This window comes from Drosophila novamexicana, unplaced genomic scaffold, assembly GCF_003285875.2.
Source record: "Drosophila novamexicana strain 15010-1031.04,08,12 unplaced genomic scaffold, DnovRS2.1 tig00000770-arrow-pilon, whole genome shotgun sequence".
In the NCBI taxonomy this organism is placed as follows: domain Eukaryota; kingdom Metazoa; phylum Arthropoda; class Insecta; order Diptera; family Drosophilidae; genus Drosophila; species Drosophila novamexicana.
Window position 1 is genome coordinate 467,282 of NW_020824821.1, and position 25,186 is coordinate 492,467.

The 25,186-nt window shown below is 38.6% G+C and overlaps 3 protein-coding genes across 4 annotated transcripts; all 3 read left to right on the forward strand.

Annotated features, from left to right (window-relative positions):
• The first annotated feature begins 1,434 nt into the window (after positions 1 to 1,434).
• On the forward strand, positions 1,435 to 2,930 carry LOC115763734 (dynein regulatory complex protein 9-like). Its single transcript, XM_030706433.1, has 4 exons — positions 1,435 to 1,578; positions 1,642 to 2,239; positions 2,310 to 2,459; positions 2,530 to 2,930. The coding sequence occupies exons 1-4, from the start codon at positions 1,512 to 1,514 to the stop codon at positions 2,846 to 2,848; spliced, it is 1,134 nt and encodes a 377-aa protein (XP_030562293.1). The 5' UTR covers positions 1,435 to 1,511; the 3' UTR covers positions 2,849 to 2,930.
• Positions 2,931 to 3,024: 94 nt separating this feature from the next.
• LOC115763730 (dynein regulatory complex protein 9-like) lies at positions 3,025 to 4,854 on the forward strand. 2 transcript variants are annotated; one of them, XM_030706425.1, is made up of 4 exons: positions 3,030 to 3,408; positions 3,479 to 4,070; positions 4,129 to 4,278; positions 4,337 to 4,854. In XM_030706425.1, exons 1-4 carry the CDS (start codon positions 3,309 to 3,311, stop codon positions 4,689 to 4,691), a joined length of 1,197 nt encoding a protein of 398 aa, XP_030562285.1. In that variant the 5' UTR covers positions 3,030 to 3,308; the 3' UTR covers positions 4,692 to 4,854. The 2 variants fall into 2 exon arrangements, with proteins under 2 accessions (XP_030562286.1, XP_030562285.1); XM_030706426.1 differs by lacking the exon at positions 4,337 to 4,854 and having other exon boundaries at positions 3,025 to 3,408; positions 4,134 to 4,236.
• An 8,459-nt stretch (positions 4,855 to 13,313) lies between these two features.
• Positions 13,314 to 13,862, forward strand: LOC115763881. Its single transcript, XM_030706657.1, has one exon. It carries the CDS (start codon positions 13,314 to 13,316, stop codon positions 13,860 to 13,862), a length of 549 nt encoding a protein of 182 aa, XP_030562517.1.
• Positions 13,863 to 25,186: the final 11,324 nt, after the last annotated feature.

Consider the following 25,186-nt stretch of genomic DNA (forward strand, 5'->3'; position numbering starts at 1 on the left):
AGAACCCCAACGAATGCATGAAGAAGCAGCAAAAGGACAAAGGGGACTTCAAAAAGGGCAACAGGAAAAGTGTTATAATTATTTAGCTATTTAGAGTAAATTGATAAAATCTAATTGAAGAAAATAAACGACAATTAACGACAAACATATGTAACAATGCCAATACACACAAAACCTCATAACCACATAATTTACCCATAATCGATAAGATAGATCGTAAATAAAAATAGAAATTTAAAAAAAAAATGTAGTTTCTTATAGTAAATTGATAAAATCTAATTGATAATAATTAAAATAGATATTCAAGGAGGTGACCACCTGAAACGAGTATCAATAGCCTGGCGTCGCCCGGTTCGGATGAATAATGCAAGACATGCAACTTAAGACATATTTCGTTCAACTTCGTGCTCAGTATGACAACTTTTATTATTTACCATTGCAAATAATAAACAAGTAAGAGGTTCTAGTCGGGAGCTCCCGACTAGGGGATACCCTGAAACCTCTTATTCCAACACCAAATAAATTAATAAAAAAAAGTTCCCTTGGCAGGGCTCGAATTTGCAACTGACCGCATTACTTACTGTCGACTCAACTTAACAGCCACACCAGCAAAAAAAAAAAATAATAATACTTTACCCGGTAGGGCTCGAACTCGCGACAGACCGCACCACTTGCTATGCCTCTACTCAGCAGCCACACCAACAATTAAGTACTTATAATAAAAAAGGAACTAAAATAACATTACATAAAAACGATGCAATTATCATGCTATTAGAATGCGAAGCAGACGCGCATGAATGAGCATTCAATTGAGCAGTTATATATAACTTTGGTTTTTCTTAACCGATCTTTATGAAATTTTCTATAGTATATCTTATTATTATTTATACCCTGCACCCATTAAAAATGGGTATAAGGGTATATTGTATTTGTGCGAAAGCCAAATGTATGTAACAGGCAGAAGGAAGCATCTCCCACCCCATAAAGTATATATATTCTTGATCAGCACCAGTAGCCGAGTCGATCTAGCCACGTCCGTCTGTCTGTCTGTCCGTCTGTCCGTATGTATGAACGCAAGGATCTCAGAACCTGTAAGAGCTAGAGACTTGAAATATTAGATGTAGATGCTCCTAGTTCCCGCGCAGATCGAGTTTGTTTCTGGTAACCGATAACTTACTCTGTTTCCAAGCAATCGATAAAAATTGATATCGATATCCTGTTTATTGGGCAATTTTGGTAAATAATAAGAGCTAGTCACCAAACTTGATATACAGCTTCTAAAATAGAATATATATATTCATTTGATGTTGGAAGAAGAGGGTTCAGGGTATCCCCTAGTCGGGAGCTCCCGACTAGAAGCTCTTACTTGTTTTTTGTAAAACAACCGAGTAACCTAATGAAATATTTAGATTTGATACGTTTATTTGTTTAGTATTAACATACAGATTACAAATTACAGACAGATACAAGCTAAAGGATCCTTTAAAGTTTTATGATTTTTAATTTTCAAAATGCCGAATACCAACAAGGAAGCCGATCATGCGACACAGCGCGAAGCCATACAAATGGCTCAGCTAGGTGGGTACAAAAGAAATCAAATACTATATTGGATAGATCGATAGCTAACACAGATCAACCTAGATTTCTCCTCGCTGCGCAGCACGATCATAGAAAATGTGCTGCGAGCCATGAATGATGCCTACGAGCGCGTTAAGATCTCATTGATATTGCCAAAACTTATAGAGGACCGTCGACTGTTGGCTAAGGCTGTGACCGGCACACAATTTGAGGGGGCCATACCGCTGATAAATGCCTTTGTGCGCAGGCGTGATATTATATTGAAGGAACACCGATCGCCACTAATGGATCATGGCATGATTAAGATCATTGACTACTTTCAACGTCACCAAACGATTTATACCTTGTTTCCCGGATTAATGAACTCGATGTCCGATAATGAGCGTAAACTTCTCTTCGCCTTCCAGAAGCTGATCGACATGGCCACGGCTCATTTAAAACGCGATGCGAAGACGCAGATACAGCAGGAACGTTATTTGCAGGGTGTATACACAGAAAAGGAGAAACTCAAGGAGAACATAAAACAAATTGAGGAGAAAATCGCCGCACACAGGATCGAGCAGCGTTGGAAGGCAGTCGCCAAGGCGTCACATATGGCCAAAATCGCTGAAGAGTTGAGAGTGAAAAAAGAACTGCACGAAGAGAAAATCGAACGGGAAACGTAAGTCAGACGGGCTAAAAAATAAATATATATATAATATTTTTAGTATATTACTCAACATTTTCTCCAGAGAGCTTTATCGGCGCGCTGTGCTAGCTAATGTCAAGAACAGCCTGGACAAACAATTTGAACTGGCTGAAGAGTTGGAAAAAGTCAGGTTCGAAAGTGAAAAATTGGACAGAGATCACAAAAAAATGGAAAAGGAGGGCCGTGATGAAAAGTATGTACGAATTAATAATCAAATTTTAAATATATAATTTTATATATTAACAAACAAAATTTCTACACAGAAATAAATTGCAAATACAGCTGCAGGGCATTATACGAAAATATGATACGGTGATCGGTGAGAAATTGGTCGAGAATCTGGAGCTGACGGATCTAATGAATGAGGCCAAGCAAAAGCTCAATGAATATATGGTAACCTATCGCAAAGAACAGGCCATTTACAAAGAAATTGTGGTTAAGCGCGAAAAAGAAGAAGAACGCAAAAAGCAACAGGCCATTCTACATTATATGATGCATCGAGCCGCTTGCAAAATTCAAAGATATTGGCGCGCATGGCGTAAGCATCTGCAAAAGAAAAAAAAACGTGGCACACGTAAATAATGGCCCGTCTTTCATGAATGGCAACTTTGTCAGCAAAATCTAACAAAAATTATATGCCTAGCAAAATAAAAAATAAATTAATCAAAGCAAGCCAATAATATATAGTCGTATATTTTAATGGAAATTGAGTTTTAAGCTACGTAGTAGATTTTCCACAGAGTTTATAAAATTGCCTCTAATGTTCTTAAATTAGGGATTAAGAAAAACACGATAAGATTAGTCATTAAATACTAATAAGAATTCGCATTCCTTCAACTAAACCTTTCCAGAAATATTAGTAGCTTCCCAGTTCAAGAAACTGAACTTTTTTACTTAACCACATAGTTCCTAAGTATTCCTTTCCAAATAAATAATGTTCCTAGCAATCACAGGCTATGCCTTAATACAGATCTGTTTTTATTACACAGACAGACACACATACTTTTTATAGCACAGAATAGTTATTATATTTTTTCAAAAAATGAATTTGTTAAGGGCATCATCGTCGGGAAAAGTGGACCATGTGCTGCCAAGCAAATGGCATGAGAAGCATCCAAGCATGGCAAGAGATGTCGGTGCTGGTGGGTAACACAATCTCTCTAGACAAGCATAGAATATTGATTTCTAACTTAAATCTGAACTGATTGACAGATTTATCTACAGCGCGCTCTACGCAAATACGCTGTGTCATACGTGTGCTGCAGGACTCGGTAGATTGTGTGAAGAGTGCGCTCCTATTGCCAAAACTGCTCAGGAGGCCGAGCAGTGTGGCAAAGATCTTGCACGGCACCGAATACCAGCCAGCCATACGGCTGGTGGAGGACTACATACGCCGGCGTGACATTATTGTGAAGGAGCAACGACATCCGTTGATGGATCATGGCATGATCAAGCTGATTGACTACTTTCAGTGCCATCCGGATATATGCACACTGTTTCCCGACTATCACATGACACCGGAGGATCGCAGGCTGCTGATCGCCTTTGAGCAGCTGTTCGGCATCTCTAAGCACCACTTGCAACGTAGCGCAAAGAAGGAGATCAGCAATGAGCATGCGTTGCACAAGATATACCAAGAAAATGAGCACATCAAAGATACCATAAAGCACCTAAGGGCCTATTTTGAAAGCCAAAAATTGAAGCTGCGCTGGAAAATGGCTGCAAAAGGCGCCTATCTTCAAAAATGCGAACTGAAGCTGGAAGAGAGGAAAATGAAAAATGTGTTGCGCATGCAAAACGAAAGGTACGAGTGCATGTGTGCTTGATATATCTCAGTTTAAATAAGCGCTAATTTTTCGCAGTGAAGCTTGCCAGCGCCAAATCCATGAGAATCAGAAGAACAGCTTGGAAAAACAAAAACTGCTGGAGATAGAGCTGGAAAAACTGCGTGTGGAATACGAGAATCAAACCAAGAGTAATATGCTGCTGGAGAAATCGGCACGTGAAGAAAGGTAAGTGGAAAATGACGATATCAGTAAAACTCTTAACAAATATATCCCCAATTAACAGAAACAAGCTGCAAATCCAGTTAGAGGCCGCAATAAAAAAATACGATCGCGTAATCGGCGAAAAAATGATTGAGCATTTGGATTTGGAGAATGAATTGGTAGAGAAAAAAAAGTTGTTCGATGCATTTATCCTGACCTACAAAGAAGAAGAAAAAGTTTACAATAATATTGTTATAAAACGCGAACAAGAAGATGAACGCAAAAGGCAGCAAGCAATCATGTTGTACAGGATGAATCGAGCCGCACGCAAAATTCAAATCTATTGGCGCGCATGGCGCAAATCGATTCTTAAAAGAAGGCATTATCAAGCCGCTCGATATAGTAAGTTATTGAGGACACAAAGGAAAAAGAAGTAGCTGTAAAGGACAATGGAAGTTATATGCTAAAATTATCTATTAAATATATGCATTGAGATTGAACAAACAATAAGCTTAGGAACGTTATTTCAACTTGATTCAAATAATAGTCCTAAGCTCATTGTTAGTCAAACCAAAGACAGATATAAATAAATACATTAACCATTTATGACGCTTGAAATTCGCAATTAATTAAATTACTTTAATTTAAACAAGTAAGTGGTTCTAGTCGGGAGCCCCCGAACCCTGAACCCTCTTCCAACATCAAATGCATATATGTATAAGTATATTCTATTTTATAAGCTATATGTCAAGTTTGGTGACTGTAGCTCTTATTATTTATCAAAATTGCCCAAATCCTGTTTATCCCTGTGTTATCCTTATCGATATCGATTTGTACCGATTGATTTTAAACGGAGTAAGTTATCGATTATCGGAAACAAACTCGATCTGCGCAGGCACTAGGAGCACCTATATCTAAAATTTCAAGTCTCTAGCTCTTACAGGTTCTGAGATCCTTGCGTTCATACATACGGACAGACGGACAGACAGACAGACGGACGTGGCTAGATCGACTCGGCTACTGGTGCTGATCAAATATATATATTCTTTATGGGGTCGGAGATGCTTCCTTCTGCCTGTTACATACATTTGGCTATTGCACAAATACAATATACCCTTATTTCCATTTTTAATGGGTTCAGGGTTCATAAAAAAATCGCTATAAAATGGAAATTTTCCTAAAAAACATTATTGATTTCAAGCAAATATGAGAAGATTTCTAAGCAAATACGAGACGTACATAATCTTATTATCTAATTATGATTATCGAAAATATAATAAAATTCTTGCGATAGTTTTGCTTGAGAGGGGGAAGGGAAGGAGGGTTTTTATTATGCAATCTATTTATAAACATTGGCCGACATTTTTGTCTAAGGGCGCATCTGCATAAACTATGCATTTATCTATATAAACAAAATTAAATACGAAAATTTAATTAATACAGCGCCGTACAAATAAGATGGAGATGTGGCTCGAATAGCGCTAGAAAAATTCATTGAAATTACTAAGCGTGAAATGAGCAGCTGTCACTGGAGCACAAATGACATTGAGCAGACAGGCCAGGACACGCAAGCACACACACACACGCATAAACGAGACAGACACGCAGACAGAAGCTTGACAGCTTGAGATAGAAGCGAATGGCAATTTGAAATTTCATTAAATTTCCCTATTCTTTTTTGTGCAGCGTGAAAATGTCGCGCCCTGGAAATACAAACAGCTGTGTATTGACACCGGCAATATATCTATAAAAATTCAACAGACAAAATAGAGAGAGAAAGAGAGAAGTCAAGTCAATACGTTTGCGGTGCTTGCGGCCTGTGAAAGTTTCTATTTTTTTTTTTTTGTGTATTTATTTATTATTTATTAATGGTCGACAAACCGAGTGTCTTTCTCATTATTCAATAGGTTATACAATAGATAATAGAATTATATGCTAAAAGCCTAGTTAAAGAATACAATTTTCTAAATAGCATCACCGACCGATGGAGGTGTTTTATTTGCCAGTCCGGCCAGCTGTGCCCCTTTTCACAGCTAATTTTGTCAGAGCCTACATCTAAGCGGAAGGTTGTAAGTAGGAAAAAAGTGTTCCCAAGTAAAATTAAAACAATCTTAATTTGATATATTAATAAAGAAAATACAATAAATAGGAAAAAAAGAAAGTAAGAAGATTGTTAATAAAGTAAAGCAATGTTAGTTAGATAAAGAGTGATAGGACAAAGAGAAAAGTAATGGGAAATCACCGACCCGGTGGGGGAAAATTTTTCAGCCTGTCCGGCAAGCTATGCCCCTGCTCATAGCTGGGAATGGTCAGCGACTTCCCGAAGGTATCCTGAAAGCAACGATTTTATTAGGTTTAGAGACAGTTCGGTAGAGAAAACGTGATGCAAACTATTATAATTTTTACATAGCACGCGAAAAGTATTGTGCATAGCGTAGTCTGTTGTGCACGTAGATAGGAATAAGGGGCGATAATTTCTAGTTGGTCTAGCCGGAACAGAGAATTGAAGACGCCGTAGCAGAAAAGGGGAATCTATGTCGCCAATAATCAAGGTTTAGAAGAAGCAGTCTGCTTAAATTAAATGATGCCCATCAGTTGCCAAATTTTAAGTTCGAGACGTTCTCAATTTATATGCAGCTGTGCTCCTTTGAATCTTCTATTCCGCATTCCGTATTCCGCATTCCGTGTATCTCGTTTTCTATGTGTCACCATAAATTAAGGTTGAATAAGCGACGCTCTTAATCCGCTAAGTCGAGCAAAGGCCGGGCGTGGACACGGCCTGCACAGGGCTTGGACAGGGCCTGGACATTGCCATTGTAATCAGCACATTTTGCCCTCCACATAAGTCCAGACAACTCCGATAAGTCCTGCCACGTAAACACGCTGCAGTCGGAAACGGTCTGGCAACGCTTCGACCCGGTGCGCCGTGAAGCTAGAACCACATCAAGCGCAACCTGAAAGATGAAAATCCCTCGCTTCAAATGGATTTGCCCGAGCTCGCAAAGTGCCTTGGCGCCAAAGAAGATGGCGCAACTGGGCGTGAATGCTAAAACATGTCTTAGCCAGACCCCACGCTCAACCGCTCCACCGCTTTGCCATCAGAAGGATGCTTAAATTTGCCAAGCTGGAGAAATATGCGAAAATGTGTTGGCATTAACAGTACTTCGCTTAGGGGTGAATCGGATAAAGAACTCACTTCTACGGGGGTTGCACCAGATATCAACAGTAAAGGGAACTTTTACAGCTCTGATTATCCTTTCTGCTGAATTTACTCTATGCCATCACAACATATTTTAAATGAAATATGCTATAGTACTACTTGGATGTTGTGCTGTTAAGTCAAGTACTTTTTTAAAGAAAAGTATTTATGTGTTTCAATTATTAAGAAAGTGTGCTAAAAATATATAGAATATGTTATCTTTTGCTGATTTTACCTTGTCGCTCGTTACCTATAATATTTATTAACTCAATAATTAACTAGCTAAAAGGATTTCTAGAATAACTTAAAATAAAAACTAAAAACTGAATTTTATCGTAGTCAAATGCGCTGATTATGAAAGCTTTTACTACGCACAAAACCAGCTGTAATTTAAAATTTTGGAAATGGGAAATGTATTTACAGCGAAAAACAATGGCATTCCATGGTATGGAGGCGTACTTTTGGCCAACTGTTTGGGTTTCGGCCTGGTAGCTGAAATTTTATAATGCAGTCATGCATCAAATACTCACAGGATTTTATGATTATAGGCATGGGATTTTGGGTGCAAAAGTGGAGTCTGTGGCACAATTTATGGCATTCATATGCGCACACACACACAGACACACAGATATAAAGGGAACTTGGATATGCCACTAACGAGCTCATTTCACCCCATTTTTGTTTAGGTTTTTGAGACTAGATGCTGTTGCTCGCCATTCATGACTCCAGTTCATTCATTCTTCGCGTTCACTCGTTCTTACCCTAGCTCTGTCTCATTGCATTCAAAATATATGTGCTCCAAAACAGACGCAACACCCGCACTGGACTCTGGCAAAGGACTAACCACATGCATTGCCCAAGTTCATGTGGTGTGCGCTCGTGTTTTCCGTTTTCATTAGGGCCATGGCCCCGTGGCTTCGGGGCAGCGAGTGCTGCTACATTTGGGCATACTCGCATATTAGGTGTTGGCCATATCTGATTTCGGCCAAAAGCTATCATCAACTGCAGATGTACTGCAGCTAACTAGCAGCTAACCATAGCCACTGGATGGCATCTGCTGTCGGTCGATTGAACAGTTAACAGGAAATTGCTCAATCAACGCACAAATAACAGGCACAAATGCCGAATGCAAGCAATTGCAGGTAATAATCGAAGTTGCAAAGGTTGATTCAATTTGTTTCTACCTGTTTGACGTAATAAGTAGAAGAATTTAAATATTGGGCATCTTTTTATACCCTGAACCCATTAAAAATGGGTACAAGGGTATATTGTATTTGTGCGAAAGCCAAATGTATGTAACAGGCAGAAGGAAGCATCTCCGACCCCATAAATTATATATATTCTTGATCAGCATCAATAGTCGAGTCGATCTAGCTATGTCCGTCTGTCTGTCCGTCCGTCCGCCCGTCCGTCCGTCCGTATGCATGAACGCAAGGATCTCAGAACCTATAAGAGCTAGAGACTTAAAATTTTAGATGTAGGTGCTCCTAGTTCCCGCGCAGATCGAGTTTGTTTCCGATAATTGATAACTTACTCCGTTTCCAAGCAATCGATACAAATCGACATTCATATCCTGTTTATTGGGCAATTTTGGTAAATAATAAGAGCTAGAGTCACCAAACTTGACATATAGCTTCTAAAATATAATATATATGTGCATTTCATGTTGGAAGAAGAGGGTTCAGAGTATCCCCTAGTCGGGAGCTCGCGACTACAACCTCTTACTTGTTTGTATTCTTGGAATAGGGGTTTCTTTTGTATTTGTGCGAAAGCCAAATGTATGTAACAGGCAGAAGGAAGCATCTCCGACCCCATAAAGTATATATATTCTTGATTAGCACCAATAGCCGAGTCGATCTAGCCATGTCCGTCTGTCCGTCTGTCTGTTTCTATGCCAACTAGTCTCTCAGTTTTAAAGCTATCTTAATGAAATTTTGCAGAAGTCCGTCTTTCGGTTGCACGCAACACATATGTGAAAACCAGCTGGATCGGATTACTATATCATATAGCTGCCATAGGAACGATCGGTCGAAAATTAAGTTTTTGTATTAAAAGACATTTTGTTTATCAAGATATCTTGATCAAACTCGGCATTTTTTAGTTTTACTTTACTCCTCATATATACGCAAAATCCTATTAAGATCGGACCACTATATCATATAGCTGCCATAGGAACGATCGGTCGAAAATTAAGTTTTTGTATGAAAAAACATATTGTTTATCAAGATATCTTGACCAAACTCGGCATTTATTAGTTTTACTTTACTCCTCATATATATGCAAAATCCTATAATATCGGTCCACTACATCATATAGCTGCCATAGGAACGATCGGTCGAAAATTAAGTTTTTGTATGAAAATACATTTTGTTTATCAAGATGTCTTGACCAAACTCGGCAATTATTAGTTTTACTAAGCTCCTCATATATATGCAAAATCCTATTAGATCGGACCACTATATTATATAGTTGCCATAGGAACGATCGGTCGAAAATTAAGTTTTTGTATGAAAAAACATTTTCTTTATCAAGATATCTTGACCAAACTCGGCAATTATAAGTTTTAGTAAGCTCCTCATATATATGCAAAATCCTTTTAAGATCGGACCACTATATCATATAGGGACGATCGGTTGAAAATTAAGTTTTTGTATGAAAAAACATTTTGTTTGTCAAGATATCTTGAACAAACTCGGCATTTATTAGTTTTACTAAGCTCCTCATATATATGCAAATTCCTATTAAGATCGGACCACTATATCATATAGCTGCCATAGGAACGATCGGTCGAAAATTTAGTTTTTGTATGAAAAAACATTTTGTTTATCAAGATATCTTGACCAAACTCGGCATTAACTATTTTCCCGGTGCTTCTTAGATACGAGCAAAGCACTATAAGCATTATGAAAAGGTTGGGTCTGCAAGGGTATTAGATCTGCGGCGTGCCGAAGATAGCCTTTCTTTCTCGTTATGTTTGTGAATTTATGGCCATTCTATCTTTAAGGTTGCATAATTCATATTCTTATTTCACTTTGTTCCCCAAATGAGCCGCTGAAAATATGTTCTCTTTAAGTAGTTGCATTTATGCCTTATTAAATTTTATAAAATGTTTCGTGCTATATTGATTCATTTCACCATCTTCAATATTCTTTATATTTTTTAATAGCGCACTTAAGATACTTTAGCATTATCTGTTAGATACTTCTAGCTCAACTTAACCCACGAAAGTATGTTCCACGCAAAACGAACTTTTCGACTGAAATTGTTAAATTCTGAGCGCAGCAGTCGACGAAAATGAGCAATAAAATGGTTTTTAATTGGAATTCTAAACAAATCGCATTGCATGTGAATTTCAAATTGCCAAATGTTGCCGACAGCCGCACACCAACCGACCGACCAACCGAGAGTCTATAGGAATAATATAAACCAATTTCCTGCCGGGTTTTGTGGATGGACCGGCAGCCGCAGGCAGGCGCGGATGTAAAAGTTACGTCGCTTAATTTTGGCACTGAAATGTAAAGTTCGGGCGCCCAAAAGTTGCTTAAATGTGCGATGTGCGAATTCAAGTCGGAAGCATAAATTTCAATATGGGCAAAATGAGATGCAGCCGCCGCCGCGGTGGCCAAAAATGCAACGCGCAATTGAAAGAGAAACAATTTGAAGCGACCGCCATGGCCTGCGGTGCATTTTAACCCAATTTTTGGCCATGTACGCTGCTCGTCCAGCCACGTGCTTTTTAATTTAGCCCAAAGCGCTCCACATATCTAATTATAATTTCCGATGCGTCCTTCTGGCAGTTGCCGGTACCAACGAGGCGTCTGGTGCCTGATAATATTTCAATGCTATCTGGCAAGTCATCGCGTCACGTTTACAGGTTATTATCATCGGTGTTGAGCAGGGGACTGGTGGGCTGTCCGTCCCTTAAAAAAGCTGACTGCGTGTCAGTTGCGAGCATGTTACCCGAAATTAGGATCTCGGCGAGAGCGCAAATTCCATTTTTCCATGTCAGTTTTTGACACGTCAAAGAGTCGAGACTTTGCCCATGAGGAAAAATACTTGCTTCCTGAATGTTGCCATTAACTTTGCCGCGAATTTAGTTGCACATTTAGTTGAAGTAGTTTTCCACTTACCACCACAAAGTCGGCAGCACAAGCAAGCAAAAGTTGTAAGTGAAAAACTATCATATACCCTGTAGCTTTGCTGCCGGCACAACTTGGTTCTTAATCTCAGTTTTGTAAATAAACAATATTTATATTTAAAAAAAATTAATTTTCATCTTAATTAACTATTCAGGCATTGTTTACAATTTTAATCTAGTAACTAGTGTTAGCTGAGGAATTACACCAACCTTTTCCAAATCCATTTTGTATTACCTTTCAGAGTAATAAGATCTTAGCTATACTTTACTATACTATACTTTACTACTATATTATACTTTATAAGGTTGGAGCTGCTGACTTTTGGAAAGCAATTCTTTAATGCCCAAGCACTCTCTTTATACATTTTAATGGGCATCGGAAGGCTTGCCTACGAACTAGCGCAGATAATGTTGGGTTAGTTTTTGTTTTTTTTTTTGTGAATACGATGTGTACAGATATATATGTCTGTGTGTGTGTGTACAAAGTTTTGCAGCTACATGAAGCGGAAAAAGAAAATTTATGAGCAGTTGCTTGTTGCTAGAGTTGCCAGCCTTGCGCCAAGCATTATTCATTTAATATTTAATGCCTCAAATACAAATTGAATATCTGAACAGCCACATGCTGGAATTCAATAAAATTCAATATGTCATGATTCCCTGAAACATTTCGAATTGAAATATTTATCATTTATAGCATATATATATATATATTGAAAACTCATAATCTCTGAAAATGAGGGGTCTGAGCTCGATGTGCAAAATAAATCCGGAGAGCGCCGCCTGCAATCATTGGCAGCGCGAGGTGTGCGGCCGGTGTCCAGACTGGCAATTCGATGGCGATCACAAACAGGGCAGCACCGCCCACAAGCTAATGACAAACGATGAATGCCAGCGACTGAAGCGAGAACTACAGGCTTCGCTCTTCAGGGTCAACGGCGGCATAAATCCCATGACCTTGCTGCTGCTATTGTTTTTCATGGTCTTCTGCATGTGTATTATCGTCTGGCTTCTGGCAAAGGCGTTTGTGTTCAAAAAGCCGCCCAAACATCCAGCAAAGCGCATTGAAGTATGCCAGGATCGGCAGTCGGGCGGACAAGCCTCAGTGGACGACATCGTGCAACAGCTGCGCGAAAAGTGCAGCGCTTCAGCCAAGATGCTCAGCTCTGCGGCCGGCAAGACGGATGCGGAACTATATGTGCCGACAAGGTTTTGGGATACTTTTCCGATGAATGGCTTCGGTAAGAAATCTAAGAGCTTGGATCAACACACACAGGCTGAAACAAAGCTGGACATTGATAAAGAACTGGAAACTGAAGCATCGGATGAATCCAGCGATATTGAATCGAGCGAGAGTTTAGTAACTGATGTATTAAAAACCTCAGACGAGGCCATGTCCGATTCGTCCGAGGAGACAACAAGCTCAACTGGCGAGCAGCTGTCCGAGCGGAGCACAGCTGCTGAGGATCAGACCTCAATAACCATGGATATACAACAGGAAGCACGCAAATGCCATCCAGCCATTGGCAAAATGCCAACTTCTTATGGGCCAACGGCGACTACGAATCAATCGAATGCTCAAAGCCGCGGAAAAATACGCTGGGCAAATTGGCTCAGACGGGGCAAACGGGACGATTATCAAGTCTAGTCAAGTAGGCGTCCATTAATCTAGTTATTATTTTATATATGTAAATATTTATATAAATATTCGTTAAATACACGACAATGAATCCAATATGCAAGCAAAACATTAACAGCGCCGAGTGCCAACAGTGGATAAGCGAAGTCTTCGCCCACTGCAATCGGCTGTTGGTCGACAAACAGCTGGAGTTCTGGGATGATTGGTGGCTGCACGAGCCAACAGTGCCAGCCTATCAGGTGCCGCATCTAATGTCCGCCTATGACTGCCAGAAATTAAGGAAGCAGATCGAACGCGAGTTAACTTCCGCTGCCAGCTTGTCGCCCGAAATTCGCTTGCAATTGAATGACCTGAACTCCACCTGGCGTGTGGTTTTGTTTGTATTTGTCGTATGCTTGGCACTGTGCATCGTCGGCTCCATGGTCTGGCTGTTGAACAGCATGCTGCAACGCGCTGCGAATCCCAGGTTTAAGGATAACGAGCGTCAAGGTCGTGGCAGAAGAAAATGCAGAAATGCCACGCCTAGATCATTCATCTCCTTCAGCAAGCCCTGCCATCCTCAGGCATACCTCGGCCCCTATCGGACCAACAGAATTATAGTTCCGGGTGGCGCCTGCTGCGCAGCCACACGATAGCGCCACACACACACACACCCTTGACCATTGACAGCAGACACATCACAGGACGCGCTAACCAGCCGTGCGACCAAAATGGAACAAAAATGGAATCCCAATCAGAACCAAATCCAAAGAACGCAGCCAAAAATAACGACAATTAAAACAAAGTAGTAAAAAAAAAATAGCGGTTGTGCTCAATCTTGGGCAAGATTTATGAAATGTGTTCCGCACCGATTTTTTAACCCTCATTTTTGATTCTCCTCTTTTTTTTGTTGTGTTGTGTTTTGGCCCAGCAAACAAACAGGCGAACAGCAGCAGCAGTAAACTTGCGCATATAAATAACGCTCCCTGTCATGCACCATGGCACCATGGCATCAGTTGAGTGTTTTCTTGCCAGTCACATTTATATATATGTTATATGCATTTATATTTATAAAGTTTGATATTTTGTTATATATATTTTACTAATTAAATCACATATTTTGTCAACAAAGTATGTGTTACTTGGCCCACATAAGTGTGCAAATAACATTCAGAGTTCAAATAAATTGTTAATTTATGTTGCCTACTTTTCCGGGAAAACATTATGCGACGCATTTTGACCATGAATATGAGTTCTGCAAAATTTATATTGTAAATTGTATTTTTTTTAACAATTAATGACAACCTTGCCTGTAGTAGAATCTTTGTTGTGAATAATAATAATAATACTAATTTGAAAAGTTCCTAGTACAATAATTGATAAAAATATATAATGTATTGCTGATATTGCATGAAACTGTTACTTATATATGACAAACGGACGAGTGTTGCAAAATGATTCGATCTTAAAAATTGACAGTATGTCAAAGCTCTTTGAGACAGATGATTTACTCTTTGGCAAAGCTTAAATAAATGCGAATATTTGTAGCACAATAGAAATTCTGTGCATATTAATTTAAAACCAGTCCCATTGTAAATGCGCTTGATGATAAATATGTTCGACCCAGAGATTAAAAAAAAAAATGCACAACAAACCAAGCGTGCTAGCTATATGGCATCGTATCAAAAATTTGGCAGGCATTGGGCTATTAAACCGCTTCTAAACTCGAATGCAAGCAATGCTCGCAAATGCAGTGAAAAAGCTGAAACTAAATTGTTGATCGTAAATGGAAATCAATTGAATGCGATTGGGTTTATATTCAAATAAGATGCTAGCAAACAATTTTTATAAATACTTTTGATATTTATGCTTATGATTAAATGATTGCGCGACTGCAACACGGTTACAATTTATGAATTTTCTTTTGCATACACTGTGCACAAAGCGAAGAGAGGGTATGTATATGAGATAAGAAAATAATAACAACATAAAAAATAAAGTTTGGACAAAAATACTCTGGCATAAGCATGGTCTATCTATATTCCCTATACTCCTTGGACTTATTAAAAGAGCCATTAAAAATAGGTATAAGGGTATATTGTATTTGTGCAAAATCCAAATGTATGTAACAGACAGAAGGAAGCATCTCCGACCCCATATTCTTGATCAGCACCAATACCCGAGTCGATCTAGCCATGTCCGTCTGTCTCTCCGTCCGTCCGTATGTATGAACGCAAGAATCTCATAGCCTATAAGAGCTAGAGACTTGAAATTTTAGATGAAGGTGCTCCTAGTGCCTGCGCAGATCGAGTTTGTTTCCGATAATCGATAACTTTCTCCGTCTCCAAGCAATCGATATCGATAAAGCGATATCGATATCCTGTTTTTTTGGGAAATTTTGATAAATAATAAGAGCTAGAGTCACCAAACTTGAAATATAGCTTCTAAAATAGAATATGTATATGCTCCCGACTAGAACCTCTTACTTGTTGGAATTGTTCAACAGAGAATCACGAAGTCGTTGACATTTGCCAGCAACCTTCGCACTTGTTTCGCATTTGTTTTATTTAACGAATTTATTTTTAGTATCTGCGGCGTCCCAACGGCATCCCCGACACTTAAATCACAGTCGCAACTGTAGCAAAATTGAAAACTTTTGTTATATTCCTATTCCCATATATATATATATATATATATATATATATATGTGTATGTAACGTGGGATGTATATTTGTTTATACTTTTAATTCATTGGACAGTGCAGCTGCCGCAATTGCAGACCCATATCCCAGGCCCGGACAGAGCGGGTCACAGCGTGACTTTGATTTATTTGTTGGTTTTCATGCCCAAATGGAATTAAAAGTTTAACATACTATGCCGCGTTTGTGCTTTAACAGGAAATAAAAAATAAAAATAAAAAAAGCATTTAATGTAATTGACAAATTGATTTCACTTTAAATGTCAAGCTTTATTAACAATTGCCATTCGGATTATGATAAAAATAGTCATCATAAATAACGCGAACGCCGCCGCAAACGAGTTTGTTTATTATAATGAGTTTATTCTTTACTTATCACATTAAAAGATAACAAGACAAATTTGCCTGATATTAAGGAAAATGGAAAAATGTATATTATTTTTGTTTTTTAACAGACAAAAATACAATTTTATTTACCTTTTAAACTTTTCAAAGCAACTTATGAAAAAATTAACGTTAAAACGAAAAACACTATTGGACCTATTTTATGATTTTAATTGAACAACTTAATAATTCAGATATAATAGTATCCATTGCGAAAACTGTCAACCGAGTTGTCGGAAAAAAGGTTTTAATTAATTTTAATTTAACTATAATAAACGAATTTCTGATGAATTGTGCTGTCAGCTAATGAGTTGTTCGCTTTGTACATCAAAATAATTCCCATATCAATATTTCATATTTTCATATTTGGAACGCATAAAACTAAGTTTAAGGTATATCTGAATGTGTAAAAGGACGATGTTTATTGAAAAATGTGGCTGTTTAGCACTAGCTCAAATTTGGAGACCAGCTTTAGTTGCAAGCAATTTGTACAAACAAAAAGAGTCGACAGTTTGTAGGCAGAGTTTGGAAAGAAGAGAACTGGAGGGCTAATGCTGCAGGCATATATGGTTGACTTTTGTGCAGTTTTACAAGATTTGACTCGTGATTGTGGCCGGCACTCATTAAGCCAACATGCCTGAGCAATGTTTGCCACCCCGAAAATCCCCCTGGAGCATTGGCCAGTTGCCTGCCCGATTGCCAGCTACCAACTCTTGCACAAAATGAAAAGAAGGCAGCGGGTGGGCGGCAGGGTTTTATGTGTGCAGCATGTTGACGTGAATTTTTATACTTGAGCTGATTTATTTTGCTGCCTTCGCCCTGGGCTCTGGCCATTGTACCTGCCCCTGCTCCTGCTGCTGCCGGAGCTCACATTTCAAGTGCTCAAACAAAGCACAAGCAAAGCTGAAAAGCAGTATGGAAAATATTAATAATCCGAGTTGTCGTCAGGCAGTCTTGTTGTTGCCCATTGAATTTATTACAGTTCTCATATTATTTATGCGTGCGCAAATCGACTTCCGTTACCAGAGCAATGGGCCCCCAGTTCATATCTTTTTTAATGCGAAAATCCAGCAAGGTCGCCTGCCTACAAAATTATGCATATTAATACTTTGTACACCTGCACATTAACAATCTGGCAGTGCAATGATTACGGGTAAACACATATTTTACATTGCGATAAATTATTCAATACACGTTATTTTCCACGCACTTCTCAACCATCGATTCATCCAAATATGTCACCGTCATGCAAATCCATGAGTCTGTAGAAGTTACCACACATTCAAATACTCAACTCTTAGAGCATCATCATCAGCATCATCATAACCATAATAAGCAACAGCTGGACTGAGCTGAGCTGAGCTGTTGGGGCTGCTCGTTGTGATGGATGTTGATTTCATTGAATTTGAATTTCATCGCATGCACAAAATCTTCTTCTGATCGCTCACGCATTTTCGATTCATATATCTCAGTCAAATATGTGCTGTACTCCAATAGAAGCAAAAATATCTTCTAGTATGTCGGAGTTTCGTTAATAAATTGAATCTCCTTTGCACAACATCAATTTCAATACTAAAACCAAATAATTCTTTATTCAATTAAAACAAAAATAAGAACATTTGGTTGCGGGGGAACACTTTGACTTTAGACCAAAAAGTAACATAAGCCATCGATTTTTTGGGTATTTCCAAGCACATTTTACAGCGTTTTGTAAATAATTTATTAAGTAAAAGGATCATAAGAATTTCCCTTTGCTTTTAACATAAACAACAAAATTGATAAAAATATACAAAAACTTCAAACTGCTGCTAGATTTGAAACGGCAACCTCTCAATCCTATGTTCGAAGCTTAAATACCTTATGTTTCTCATATTTTAATACACTTTTAACATATTTTTGTTAATAATTTAGTTTTTAATTCTGAAATATTTTTATATTTTCGTCTCTTACCAAAAGCAAACAAATGCGAACATATACATAGAAATAAGTGTTTGAATGAATGGAAAATGAAATCATCCGATTAAACTATGCTACAATGTTTTTAAATAGCATTTAAGCAAATTTATGCGCGTTTTTATCATCATTTATAAGCTAATATTTATGGGCAATTAATAGAAAAAAAAACTGAAGTTTTTAATGGCAATTAAGAGGCTTTTGTTCGAACCTTTAACCTCAATTAGGATAAAATAAAAGAGCTGCGAATCGTTTCCATAATGTGAAAATCAGCTTTCACAGGAAATTAGCCAGTCAAACGACACAAACTTTGACAGACAGGCCAGACGCAGACATGACTTTGCCCTGCGGTGCTCTAAGAACACACTTACATGTGTGCTTACACCCTAACACATGTACATATATACGTCTACACACACACATATATATATATATATATATATATCTATATATATATGCTTATATGGGGAGTGCATAAAAGTTTTCAAACGTTTCTTGTAAAGAGTGCGGGAAACCGCTCTTAAAATGTCACAGGGGCCAAAAAACTTTGGCGGCCACAGAAGCATGAAAAAGCCAAGGAAATTCAAACAAAAGTGCAAAAACTTTTCAGAGAATGACAGTGTTGCCACATTTTTTATGCGTCACAGATACTGCCTAACCCTTTGCTGCCCGCGCCCCGCAAATTATATAGTCAAGGACTTTGCTTCGTCTTTCATTAGCCAGGCACATATGCTGTTCTGATGTCTAATAAAAAACCAAAAAGCAAAATAACGCGGAGACACTTAAAAAAATATGTTTAACTCGTTTTTATGAAGCTGAATTAAATGTTTTACAAATTTGATTGGGTAACAGTTTAATTGGACGCGCTATTAATTATAATGTTGGCAATTAAAAAACGTTTAATCTGCTTCGCATGCTGCGGTTAAAAGCTTTGCATGCAAATAAATGTGACTTGGTCCCCAAAATAAATAAACTTGATCTGATTACCAGGTCGATTCAGCCCTTTTATGGCGAGGATTTACTTGTGTTTTGTGCGAAAATTGGCGCCAGCTTTGAGGCTTGTTGTTGACGGCAACTACCTTATCCGCAGCTGGGCGACGCCCTTGGCGTCATTTACTAGTCGCCCTCGCCCTCCCTCACCCGCTTTCGTAATCGTTAGAACCTTCTCTGCTTTCACCGAAGCCTGCCAAATTTGGTATGACATTTAAAATTCGTGGCTCAACTAAGTTGTCCGACAAGAACCTCAAAAGAACATGCATTCGTCATTTGACATGGCTTAATCTCAATCCCCATTCGCTAAGACCCACTTTTGGCTTAGTCATCCTAGTCCGCATGATGTAACTGCAACTAGTAGCAGCAGCAGCCAAAGGTTTTATTGAGATTGAATCTGTTTCACTTGGCCGTGTTCCCTGGCGGGACTCACTTTTGATTCCGAGCGTATTCCATTTTGCCCACGCGCCCAAGTTAGCGATTTTTTGTTTGTTTTATGAAAGGGCAAACTGTTGCATGGCCTCAGCTCTGCGCATGACTGTTCCCATTTAGAGCCCACTGTTAACCGATTCGATGCATTTAACTGTTCCCAGTTTTTGAAAGAGACAATTTGAAACAAGTAAAAGGTTCTAGTCGGGAGCTCCCGACTAGGGGATACCCTGAACCCTCTTCTTCCAACATCAAATGTATATATATGTTCTATTTTAGAAGCTATATGTCAAGTTTGGTGACTCTAGCTTTTATTATTTACCAAAATTGCCCAAATAACAGGATATAGATTTTTATCGATTGCTTGGAAACGGAGTAAGTTATCGATTATCGGAAACATACTCGATCTGCGCGGAAGCTAGGAGCATCTACATCTAAAATTTTAAGTCTCTAGCTTTTATGGGTTCTGAGATCCTTGCGTTCATACATACGGACGTATGGACGGACGGACAGACAGACGGACATGGCTAGATCGACTCGGCTATTGATGCTGATCAAGAATATATATACTTTATGGGGTCCGAGATGCTTCCTTCTGCCTGTTACATACATTTGGATTTTGCACAAATACAATATACCCTTATACCCATTTTTAATGGGTTCAGGGTATAAAATGTTCCCTTGGCAGGGCTCGAACTCGCGACAGACCGCACCACTTGCTATGCCTCTACTCAACAGCCACACCAACAATTAAGTACTTATGATAAAAAAAGGAACTTAAATAACATTACAGAGAAAAGTCGCAATTACCATGCTGTTAGAATACGAAGCAGACACGCATGAATGTGTGTGTACATGTATACAGAAATTCTTAAAGCTGCTGCCCCATTCAATTGCGTAGTTGCATATAACTTTGGTTTTTCTACCGATCTTTATGAAATTTTCTACAGTATATCTTATTGTACCATAGAATAATTGTGTATTCTAAAAAGTCAATTGCATTCAAATTGTGGTTTAAATTGGTTGGCAATAAAAGTTGGGTTTATGAACTTGATTTATAGCTCTGTGGTGGTAGCGGGGATGTGGCGATAGGTATGAAATGAAAGATACTTGAAGTATCAATAATATTCTAGAAGCAACATATCATGTTTGGTGGCTCTAGCTCTTATTATTTACCCAATTTGCTAAAAAAAAACAGGATGTCGATATCGATTTTTATTGATTGCTTGGAAACGAAGTAAGTTATAAATTATCGGAAACAAACTCGATCTGCGCAGTAACTAGGAGCATCTACATCTAAAATTTTAAGTCTCTAGCTCTTATAGGTTCTGAGATCCTTGCGTTCATACAAACGGACGGACGGACAGACAGGCGGACATGGCTAGATCGACTCGGCTATTGATGCTGTTCAAGAATATATATACTTTATGGGGTCGGAGAAGCTTACTTCTGCCTGCTATATACATTTGGATTTTGAACAAATACAATATACCCTTATACCCATTTTTAATGGGTTCAGGGTATAAAAAACAAACAAATAAAAATAATATGTATAATATTATTCTCACACTAAGAAATAAACTATTCCAAAAAACTATTTAACAATATACAATATAATTATATTTGCATTTTATATAAGTATGCGTTTATTTAAAAGCTTGCCTCTGATTTTTTTGAATTATTTAGAAATGATTCCCCAGGTTTACGGAACAATAAATACTATAATTTTTTTTTTCCACATGGAAACCTTTTATCCCCATATAAAAATAACAGTATGATTTTAATACTATTAATATTTTGTGTGTAACTCTTTTCAATTACCATAACAAAAGGAGTTAAGAAGTCTCAAATAATTCAGATCTCATAAATGCAGCACTCTAAAAGCTCCTCACACATCAAGCTAATTAAATTGTCGGTCAATGAGTCAACTTTGCTAATTAAACGAGAGCCAAAATTTACGATTTAACCCCAGGCACCAGTTCGAACCCAAGCAGCCAGCCAGCAAACAGCCCACATAGTTTTAATTTCAAATCCAAATTGTTGTCGAGTGCCCAATGACTGAGTTCGGAGTTCCGGTTCCTAATTTTATTCATTTCGAACACTAGAGCACTTCTGTCAACATAATCGCAACGAGTGTTAAATAAAAAGCCGTGTAACGTGCCGTGGAACATTCATCAAATGTTTCTGTTTCAAATTGCAGCCACTCGGAGCTGTCAATGTAGCTATACGAGGGAAAAATCCACACATTAAAATGTTAATAGCAGCGTTGGGGAAAGTAATTAAAGTGTTCATGAAAACATGTTCAGATTTGTGCATTTACTGACTATGCGAACTGACTAAAGACTAAACAAGTAAGAGGTTCTAGTCGGGAGCTCCCGAATAGGGGATACCCTGAACCCTCTTCTTCCAACATCAAATGCATATATATGTAGATTCTTTATTACTATAGAATTACAAAGTTTCTTATTATAATTTGCTTCAAAGTGGTTAACTTTTACAAATATGTTTAATATTATAAGATTATTGATTAATATTATTTTATAGTTATTATGGGACGATTTTAGTTCTTCAGTCAACTCCCAAATGCAAAGTGTCTGCTTTTTTTTCGCGTTGCGCAAAACTGCCAAGCTACAAATGAGCGAAGAGAGAACGATCAGAAACAACGACCGCTGCGCGTTGTTCTCTGTCTCTCGCCTTCTAGGGTTCCCACATTCGGCCCTCCTGACACGTCCTTCGACCCGAAGGAATCCCACAACTTCATATACTCTGAAACTGTTGTCGTCTTACACGGTCCTTCTCCACTGCCTAGTTTCTCAACTTCATATCTACCATGATTCTTAACGTCTACCACCTTATATGGCCCCAAAAATTTTCCCTTTAATTTTAATCCCGTACCATACTGAGTGCACTTTATAGCTACCAAATCGTTTATTTTGTCCTGAATGTCCTTTTTCCTTTTTCGATCAAATTGCCTTCTGTTTTCATCTTGCAACTTTTGGATATTTTCCCGCGCCTGCTCACGCGTTACCCTTCGTTCGTCTTCCAACTCGTCGATCAAACTTTCTTTCACTAGTTTATTTAACTCTAGATCGTCTGGTATACGCATTTCCAGACCTGTTAGAATATTAAAAGGGGATACTTTTGTGCTCCTGGGTGCAGTCCGGTTGATCACTTGCTGAACTCTTCCCAGATGTTTATGCCAACTGCCAGGACTATCATAGCTTAACTTACAAAGCATTGGTACGACTATTTTATGCATTCGCTCCACCTGACCATTTCCTCGCGGTACTCCGATAGCTATAAGCAGATACGCTATGCTTTGTTTTTTGCAATAGTCTTTAAAAAGATGTGACGGATTGCCTTTCTAAGCAGCTTAAAACTTCATTAACACCAGTGCTGCGGGTGGGGTACAACCACACAAATTTGGAGAACCCATCTACCACCACTAGAATGTGGTTATAACGTTTGCTGGTTAGCTCCATTGTCCCTACGTGATCGACACAACGGTTTGTTTCCTTTATCTATCGGGGTCAGAAATCCTTCCTTTTTCCCAGTTTTAGCATTCATAATAATGTATTCTATGCAACTATCTACAGTTCGGGCCACATTCTCCTTTAGTTTTGGTATAAAATAGTTTTTCTCCACGAGATCCTGAGTCTTTTAGCCGAAAAATGACCCTGCTTGTGTGCAATACGAATGATTTCCATTTCCATTTGACACAGCACAACAATTAACTCCCGATTAGGGTCTTTATACAAGATTTTGTTTTCAATATAGAAATCTTCATACCCCTTTTCCTCAACAATTTGGCCAATTATCTTTGTCCATTCATCCCCTAACTGTGCTTCTCTTAAGCGATGTACCAAGCAATCGGTCAACACATAGCAGGAAACACGACTCAAGGCGTCAACATGACGCATTTTGGAACCCGAACGATGCTCAATGTCATAGTCGAAGTTTTGCAAGTACATTGCCCATCTGGCTACACGCAAAGGCACTTTTTTTTCCTCATCGTCATTGTAAACGCATTGCAATCAGTTATGATTTTAAACTTTATGCCTAATACGTACACACGCCATTTTATTCGAGCAGACATGACGGCAAGAACTTCTAATTCGTATGAATCGTACTTTTCTTCACCTGCATTTGTCTTACGGCTCATATACTGAACAGGATGAAACAAACAGTCTTCTGGGTCTTTCTGCAACAATACTCCACCAAAACCAAACTTGTTAGCATCTGTGTGAATTTCCGTTTGTAACTTGGGATTATACAATTTTAATACAGGTCCACTGGTCAAAGCTGCTTTCAATTGCTCAAATGCGACATGCTGCAAGTCTTTAAATTCAAACATTGCATCCTTTCGCAAAATGTCGGACAACGGTTTTGCAATTACTGCGTACCCCTCTACAAGCCTACGAAAATAGGATGTTAGCCCCAAAAATCGCTGAATATCCTTTTTATCCCGGGGTATCGGAAAATTTGCAACAGCCTGGGTCTTTTCCTTGTCCGCAGTTATAGTGCCCTTTTGCACTATATACCCTAAGAAGCTAACTTTCCCTTGCAACAGTTGACACTTCGACCAATTTATGCGTAGACCATTCTTTCCTGTAACGTGCAACAGTCTTTTGAGCTTCACCAGGCCCTCTTCAACATTGCTGCTTGGAATTATGACGTCGTCCATATAAACGACCGCATCATTATTTTGGATTAATTCTCGCATAACTGCCATTATAAATCTAGTAAACACTGCTGGAGAGTTTGAAATTCCGAAAGGCACGTATAAAAATTCATACTGCCCATTTTGAGTCACAAATGAAGTATATTTTTGCGAGCCTGTTTCAACTGGTACATGGAAAAATCCATTTGTCAAATCTAGTGTAGTGAAAATTGACGCACCTTGCAACTTCTCAATTACATTATCCATTTGAGGCATAGGAAAATTATCACGAATCACCTTTTCGTTTAGCTTACGGTAGTCGCAGCACAAACGCTTTTTGCCATTCTTTTTGGCCACTAAAACAAGTGGTGAGGCGTACTCTGACATGCTGGGCTTGATAATTTTCTCCGCTAGCCATTCTTTCACTTGCTCAACAACAATTTTCTGATCACACACGGCTATACGTCTCGGATGCTGAAATACTGGTTTTAATAAAGTCCCCTTTTTAGTCACTTGCAAGTCAACATAATCCAAAATGGTTCTGCCATGAATTGCCTCCAAACTTATATCCTCATCTGGTACGACATGAAATTCTATTTCCATTTGAATGTAATCAATCTTGACGGGTGTTACAAAGCTTCCAAACGTCAGAATTTGGCTGTCAGCTATCCCCGTTAGAGTCTTAGAACATCCGGTTAACTGTCTGATTCCTAACTTCCGATAGACACACCTACGCATAAGACACAGGTCCGCTCCGGTATCCACTAAACCTTTGCAAATCACTGCGCCACAAACGACATCTTTTTATTCTAAGCCAGAAGAAGTGAATGTGCTTAATGACTTTAACATCCACTTTTCGTCCACTT